This window comes from Hippocampus guttulatus, chromosome 15 (genome assembly GCF_054856545.1).
Source record: "Hippocampus guttulatus isolate MCC_2025c chromosome 15, RoL_Hgut_1.0, whole genome shotgun sequence".
Classification (NCBI taxonomy): Eukaryota; Metazoa; Chordata; class Actinopteri; order Syngnathiformes; family Syngnathidae; genus Hippocampus; species Hippocampus guttulatus.
Genome location: NC_141275.1, coordinates 14,729,452 through 14,737,655, shown reverse-complemented (window position 1 = coordinate 14,737,655; position 8,204 = coordinate 14,729,452). Strand labels below are relative to the sequence as shown.

At 45.7% G+C, this 8,204-nt stretch overlaps 1 protein-coding gene across 1 annotated transcript; it reads right to left on the bottom strand.

Annotated features, from left to right (window-relative positions):
- Nucleotides 1-399: 399 nt before the first annotated feature.
- Nucleotides 400-7,824, bottom strand: aldocb (aldolase C, fructose-bisphosphate, b). Its single transcript, XM_086130886.1, has 9 exons — nucleotides 7,665-7,824; nucleotides 3,954-4,070; nucleotides 3,135-3,346; nucleotides 2,606-2,660; nucleotides 2,348-2,508; nucleotides 1,970-2,053; nucleotides 1,589-1,763; nucleotides 1,290-1,489; nucleotides 400-1,103 (listed from the first exon to the last, which is right to left on the bottom strand). The coding sequence occupies exons 2-9, from the start codon at nucleotides 4,063-4,065 to the stop codon at nucleotides 1,011-1,013; spliced, it is 1,092 nt and encodes a 363-aa protein (XP_085987012.1). The 5' UTR covers nucleotides 4,066-4,070; nucleotides 7,665-7,824; the 3' UTR covers nucleotides 400-1,010.
- Between the last annotated feature and the right edge of the window lie 380 nt (nucleotides 7,825-8,204).

The following is an 8,204-nucleotide window of genomic DNA, read 5'->3' as shown; positions in this document are numbered from 1 at the left end:
TTTTTAAATCTAAAATAAATATTTAACAATTTTACCGTCGTGTAAGACAGTGGCTTTAATCGTTTAAATTACTAGGACTAGTACACATTTTACTTGAGCACAAATGAACAAAAACGTTTTGTATTTTTTAAAATAATTATTGGTTTGACTGGCATTTTCAGCTGTTTTATGGTTCTTAAAAATACTACTTTGCATTCCAATGCAATGCATTGACACAATTTTTATACACCACCTACATTCTGAGGTAATAGGTCCACTCATTTCACTTACAAAACAGGACAGTCAATTTAAAATTAAACGATTACTTAGTTGAATAACTTGCCTTCTACCGTACGAAGTTGCAGCAACGTGTAAAAAATGTATAATGAAGACGACAAGAAAAATACACGGAGACCTACCTCAACTTTTTGTTTAATATAGTTTATTTGTTTTCACTATTTGACACAGCCAGTGCTTCAAGAACATTATTAACAACACAAACGTCACAGTTGATCCAATACAGCAGTGAGTGACTCCCCAGAAGCAAATCATCATAATGAACCTCTTTCCAATCCTGGGGGGTAGAGGAATGTCACACAATATTGACAGCGTCGCACAACCGTATACATTAAATCTGTGTAATTTAAAGCGAACATGGACACACACGCACACACACAGAAGTTGATTGGTTAGTGGCGGCTTGTAGGTGGAGTCCCTTGTGTCTTTTCAGACCTCCTCAATGTCACCTTGTTGAGTCTCACACGCATCCCAAACAAGGAGACAAAAGCCTATTTCTTTTTAGTTGGTTTTTTTTTTTTGGGGAGGTCCTTTCCACCCAAGATATTTTCAACTGTTTTGATTTGTTCGGTCATAAAAATACAGCAGCTCCCTTTCAGTGTGCTCCTTTGCTTTTTAAACACCTAAAGTTTTAATCACTGTGATGCGTGAATGGAGGAAGTGTGTGGGGAGGAAAGGTTTCAGGTTTTAATAGCAGAGCAGATATAAGTCTAACTAGGTCACGTGATTCCTTTTTAGTAGGCGTGATTGGCCACGTAGAGGGACTGTCCTGCTGCACCGCCGCTGCCGGAGGACTCGTACTTGCCCAGGGCGGCCAAGCCGTTTGCCTGGAAAAACAAGAAATGACATGCGTCAAAAGAGCCGGTCAAGGGATTTCATAAAAAGTCCCAACTCGACAGCCAGTGTTTGGATCGGTGGCTTTGGCTGGCCTGGAAACACCCTTGGGGGGAGTTTCATTTCATTTACACAGCTCAAGTTTTTGTGAGCTGCCCCATTCTGAAAACGTCACCCACCTCGGCACGCTTGATGAATTCCTCGGTGGCGGCCTTCTCGTTGCTGAGTTCCCCTTTCCATGCCTGCAGGGCCGAGGCCTGCAGGGCGCGGCCGTAGGAGAAGGTGAGCGCCCAGGGCTTGGCCAGGGGGCAGGTATTGATGGCGTTGAGGTTGACGCTGGCCTCCTCCTCGGACTGGCCGCCCGACAGGAAGGTGACGCCTAAAAAGAAAAAAAAAAAAAAAAAAGCGCACAGACGACAAATAGTGAGCGGCAAGACCTCCGCGCCGGCAAAGATGCAAAAGTCCGCCGCGTCCTCACCGGTGACGGCGGGTGGCACGGTGCGCCGCAGGGCGGTGACGGTTGCCATGGCGATCTCCTCGCCGCTGTACTTGCTGGGGCAGGCGTGTCCGGCGGTGACCATGTTGGGCTTGAGCAGCGTGCCCTCCAGGTAAACGTGGTGGTCCGACAGAGCCTTGTACACGGCGGCGAGGACCTGCGGGTGGTCGGCCGCGTGTGGTAATGCTCAGATTTGTTGGGGGTGCGCATCTCGCCAATAAAAGACAATTTGTTATGCGTCTCGAGATATGGGGTGAGATATACGTTTTAATAGGCAACGATTCCATTGGATGCGCTCACATTTTTTTTTTTCATCAAAATTGATTTTCCGATTCAAATTAGGAAATTTCTTTGGCCGATTACCTTCTCGGTGACGTACTGACAGCGCTTCAGGTCGTGGTCTCCATCGGGGAGGATCTCTGGCTCCACAATAGGAACGATGCCGTTCTGCAATTAAAAGGCAAACGTGACTGGAAATTGCAAATGTGAAAAGTTTCGTTGGCAAAACAATCGACATCGTTATCAGAACGACTGGCAGCAACGGCGGCATGAAACTATCTGACTGTGAGCGAGCGCCATCCGAACCTGACGTTCTAAACTAGAGTCGGCCCTGGTCATGCCTCTTTTGTGCCGAAAGCAATTGTTGCTGTCTAAATCATGCACTCACAAAAACACCAATTCCACGCCCCCCCACCCACTAAAAAATTAAATAAGCAAAATTTTTTTTTAAAAAACACCAACCTGCTGGCAAATGCTAGCATAGCGTGCAAGCACGTTGGCGTTCTCAAAGATGGCCAGCTCGGAGGGCGTGGTCTCACTGATCTTCAGCACGCAGCGCCACTTGGCGAAGTCCGCGCCGTCCTTCTTGTACTGGGCGCAGCGCTCCGACAGCCCGTCCAGACCTGTGACACAGAAAAGATTCGACTCGGTAAGTCAAAGAACCGAAGACGGCGGATCGCAGTTTGTCTGCGTGATGCGCCGCAGAGTCGCCGGCCCAACCTTGAGTGGTGGTCTCGCCATTGGTTCCGGCGAGGGGAACAACACCTTTGTCCACCTGCAAAACAAAACAAACAAAAAAAAAAAGTCACTTTTATTCACAGGTGTGCAAACTGTGCCCGAGGGCCACATATCATTTTAATTTACATGAATAAAATTCACCATTTTACACACTTCACATTTTATTTGCTCGAATGTGGGTTTTCAAATAAAAAATGAAATATCCATGTCATTTTTCATTATTATCTACAACAAATCCATTATTTTTAATTCACAGACTAAACTTGAATGAACCATTTTTAGGCAAATAAAGAATGCAACAAATATTACAGGGGCCAAATGAGATCGATGTGATGAACAGACTCCTCTTGAAACCAGACCTCGTGTTGACACAACACGGTGAGAGAGTTTCTGTGTGCGCGTGTGTCCCTAAACATGCCGAGTGTGCGTTTCCCCTTCAAGAGTCGACCCACGGAAAGACAAAATGGACAAAAATACAAAAATAGCGCCAGCGCCCATTATGAGCGCGCACCTTGATGCCGACGACAATGCCGCGGTCCTTGATGAGCTTGGAGAAGGGCGTGCCGTCGTCGGTGCTCTGGTAGAGCGTCTCGTGGAAGAAGATGACGCCGCCGATGTAGCTGTCGATGCGCTCGTCGGCCGTGAACAGCAGCTGGCGGTAGCGCCGGCGGTTCTCCTCCGTGTTGTCCACGCCGATGGGGGTGAAGCGCTTCGCCATGCTGCCTGGAAGCGACACACACACGCACACACCCCGGTGACTACTGAGCGAGCGCCCTCGTGGCACTTGGACACCGTTTATCGCCTTTTTAACCAGCCGTGCTCACACTTTATTGACAGCACACGCTACGTTTCATGTTTAGGTGCCTTCAGTGTCGTACTACATTCTGCCCCTGCGTGTCCTCCACATGCTGTCCATAGTTTACAACTACCCTAACATCTACGCTAGTTTCCCATAGTCCGTCTATGGCATTTCTACTGATATGTTAGCATCAAGCTAGCGGACGTTTGTTGGCCGAATTGATACGTTTGGTGTTTAATTCTTTATTGCTTTGTTAGTTTTACAGTAGCAGGGTGGTTCAAAAAGTACGACTGTGTCAAATTGGGAATTTGATCAACAGAGAATGTATAAAAAGAGTATGTATGAAGATTGTCATGCGGTACCAATTAGCATGATTATGAATTCAAAAAGAGAATGAATGTGAAATTCCACGTTTTGACATTTTCCATTCCGCTTGCTTTTTAAATGGCTGTTGTTGCCATGAAATCGCAAAACTTGATGCAGGTATAGCATCGACGCTAAAGTTTTAAAACCATAACAACCGAAGCATACCGGTGGACTCATCGGCAGCCAGGATGCCCTTGCCGGGGGCCACGATCCTCAGGGCGATGTCCTGCAGCTCCTTCTTCTGGGCAGGAGTCAGCGCAGGGAACTGGTGAGTCATGGTGGCTGAAAACAAACACACAGGACGCAGGGGAAGGTCAAGGGCTTGATCCTCAACAGCTTTATCTCACCAATCCAATACGGCCGCCGAGGCGCCAGCTGCTCGAACCGAACTGAGCGTTCCCCAAAAGGGCCACTTATAACACACCGTCTGGTTGGAGCCAGCAAGCAGTCGGGACGTGCCGGCGAGCACGCTTTCCATCCCGTCATCGCTCGCCTCTCACCGCTGTAAATAATTGATTACATAAGCGCTCTGCTGCACAAGCAGACCGAGGCGGAGCCATTATGTAACGAGATGCTGCCGGGCTCGCCGAGCTCTCCTCAGCAACGCCGCCAACTGACTGTCTCGGTCCCCCCCGCCCCCTGACTCCATTCATTCAATCTTATTTGCTCTTTCATTTCACTTTCACGCCGCTTATTGTCAAGGAGGTCGCTGATAACACCCAAGCACTTGGAACCAAGATGGAGGCAGCAAACTTCACAATGAAAGTGCAAAAGTATAGTCACTGTTAGCTAAAGTTTATCATAAAACTTAACACAAGAGGAAAATTTACATGCGCAGTATTTGAAGAAAACAACTGTGTTAGACGAAAGTCTCCTAGCTTATTGCTATCATGAGCTAAAATGGTTGCATTCTTTAAATACTTTTCAATTATGTTATTCCTGTATATATTTATAAATTGCTACAACGTAGAGTGATATTTTTGTTTTTTTTAAAACAAGTTAACCATTTGTGGGGGGAGGGGCTTGGGTTTCTGGAACGGATGAATGGCATTTCCATTCGTTTCGATGGAGAAAGCTAATTTGAGAGGTGAGTGATTTGAGTTACAGGGAAAAGGCATGGTCACGGATGAAATTAAACTCTTAATTCATGGGACCACACTAAAACGTCTGCTACACGTTTGAAAAGGCGTGTGTCACAATTCATGCGAGTGCATGCTCATTTTACAACGGGCATAATAGAATTAAATAGAACAGCTCAAAATAATCCACAGTCTCAATGGATTTTTTTTTTTTACAGTATTGTGCCTATGCAAGGCTTTTACTTTACTTGATTACGTTTGTTATTCAGTGGATAGCTTCCCTTCTCCCTGTCCAGACTGCTAACAACGTTAACACTTGTGCTCGAATTTGGACTATTTTCCAGTCCAGTCAACTTCCACACGGAGTTCCACACAGAGGGGCGCATTCATGTGAAAACAATGAGCCGAGCAGCACAAAAAAGAACCGTGTGCGCAGACGGGTTGACAAAGTGAGTCGGGCCTGGAGGCCGGCCAACGGGCCCTGCGTGCTAATCCTCGTCTTAGGGAGCGTTGTGAGGTAACAACACATGCAGGTGAACGCGAAGAGGTCGCAGCCGCGTGTTTACACTCGATAAAAGGTGAACAAAAGACGGCGTTCGCCCAGAGAAAGCGCACGCTCTGCAAATAGCGGCCATCTTTTGTCAAGCACGGAGTCGTGTATGAGCTCAAAAGGGATGCGAAAATCTTTTGCAATTTCTAAACGCAACCGAGAAGTTAACAGTGACAATTCCAAAGCGTGATTGCGGCGGTTGCCGACATATTGTTCGATGTCGGGCATGGTTCCTCGAGATTTTGTCAGATGTCCGGTTATGATAGGTGTGCTAAGGTGAAATTAGTGTCAGGGGCTAATTTTTAATTTGTTTTATATTTTTTTCTTTTAAGGGGGCACTACTGGGAGAGCTTTCAGGGCATCGCATGGACATACAAGGAAAAAAAAGAAAACAACAATGTGTGACTTCTTTGAGACCTCTAAAATATTTGTACAATTTTCCACGAGAAAACATGCAGTAAATTCCAAGAATGTGTGAGCTCTCAGGGAAAAGGCCTTCAATGTCATGATATAAACAAGCCACACGACACGGGGCCGTCCGCAGCGTCACGAGAGGAGTGGGGCGGGGGGCGGGGGGACCGCCGGTCGCAGCCTGTTGCACAGCGCTTAGTCGCCATTTCTGCACTGCGACATCGACAGTGGTCTCCTCCTCACCCCCCGCCACACTGTGACATCACCTTAACAGGAAATAATGCTTAAATTAACTCGAAAAAAAAATCTGCCAAGGATCGACAATCGCACACACCTTCGGCAAATGTCTTTTAAGATCTATCATTTGCTTCAAAGTGTCCAGAAAATCAACATCTTAAACCAACAAAATGGTGGATCTACCAACCTTGTGAGATATTTGTTCAGAAGGAACTGATTTTGTCACCACTGAGTCATTGTTTATCCAATCCAATTGTGTTTTGTAGCAAAACGGGACAAAATGGAGTGCAATACATTGTCGAGACCAGTGGGGGCGCTTCTGATTCACCAGTCCGCTAGTTTGCTGACTAAAGAAATTGAACATGGTGTATTGGGCCTTGTTTCGGGAGGAGAAGTGTCTCTCTCTCTCACACACACACTCACACACACAATTAATTCTGAAGCAATGACTTGTGAGCGGATCTTTCAAAATGGCCGCCTGTGTCGCCATATTGTCTCAGCAATCATCAGGAAGGGGCAGGTGATTTAATAGCCCCTTTTTATACAGCTCAGAGAGGGCTCGGACAACTTTTCCAAATTTATTGTCACACAGTATCCAGTAATCACGTTTTTTGTTTTTACCTGTTTGTAAATTGCTTTAGAAAGAATGCAAGTCACTTCAGGCTTTGTGTCATTCGGGAATTTTCCCCCTTTAAGAAAATCTTTTGCCCACACTGATTAGAATAATTCATCGAGAAATAAAGTCTGAATATTACCAGGTAATAAGCTGCAATTCTTTAAAGAGATTTTGAAGAGATACAAAGCCACAATGTTACCATATCCATTTTTGGACAAACATTAATAGCATAATCAGAATGCAGACTAAGTTATATTTTATCAAGATGAAGAAAAGTCACAGAAACGAAATGCAGTCAAAACAGAATAAACTAATATATAATTATAATATTTGCAAAATAAACGTCCAACTCTTTCAAGAAGAGTTAAATTAACGAGGAAATGCATGACAATGACTCAAATTTGTTGAAATGGGGGGAATCGAATTTTATGAAATCATTACAACGCCATCTATAATTACAATTGATCTTTTATACAATTATTTATCGCATAACCAATTCTTAACAGTTAAATTAATAGCATTTGTATTCGTTGTGCAGTATGGGAAAGTACAGGTTGTGCAGTTGGCCCCGCCCCCATTCCACCAAGGATGTCTACGTGCTCGGGAACAGCTACAGGCTCACGCGCACGCCATCCCTTTCTCGTGTACATCAAACGTGCACGCGCGGACACACACCAGCACTAATAGAGCTGGACCAACACGAGCGAGCACGCGCATCTTATTTCCGACGACGCAACAGGCTGCCTTGTCATCCTTGAAGGTCATCTCGTTTTCGCCCTAGTGCGATGGTGCGCACACAACCAAACGCTTCGTCAACAGATATTGAATCGTATTGACATAGGGAGACATTTTTGTGAGGGTTGTTGCTAGAGGATTCGCAGTAGAAAAGCTAAGCTAGGTAAGATGAAGGTGCAGCATCACGATGGGGAGGAACAAAATGGCGCTTCAACGCTGTGGTCAGATAAATACGTCGTCTCCTTTACCTGGCTTGTGGGAGGACGTGCGAAGTTAAGAGAAGAGGTCGACGGTGGAGGATGCCGAGCTTCCGCGCAGAAACCGACTGAACTGCAGAGCGACGTGACGCTTTACAAAACCCTCGGGAAGCTGGGCAGGGGCGGGGCGGAGGCACTGCGTCATAACGGAGGCAGGAAGGTAGCTAGTGCGCATGAGCAGCGCAGCATCGTCTATCAATGGGGTGGGTGGGGAAGTTGACTTCTTCAGGAAGCTATGCGCTATGAGACTTTTTCAAAATGTAGTCAAAACTACGGTCAATTTAACACCGAGGCAATTTAATAAATACCGGCACATTAAGTAGTTTTATACAAATAAAATATGTACATACGGCCTTTTTATTGACTCTGAGCACGTGTATTGGATTGGTTGTTTTATTGTGGCGCACAACTGCATTGCGTCACAGGCATAGCCGTTCCTAATGGTTTGGCTCACGAGACTGCCCAAATGAATTTTAAAAAACTAGGCATCTTTTTTTTCTCATTTTCACGAGTGATATATGCCTTTTGTGT

Coding starts and splice junctions, on each gene's coding strand:
- aldocb (XM_086130886.1), bottom strand. CDS start 4,065: ATGACTCACCAGTTCCCTGCGCTGACTCCTGCCCAGAAGAAGGAGCTG. Junction 3,347..3,953: donor GGCTGCCGATGAGTCCACCG/GTATGCTTCGGT, acceptor TGTCGCTTCCAG/GCAGCATGGCGAAGCGCTTC. Junction 2,661..3,134: donor GCATTGTCGTCGGCATCAAG/GTGCGCGCTCAT, acceptor TTTGTTTTGCAG/GTGGACAAAGGTGTTGTTCC.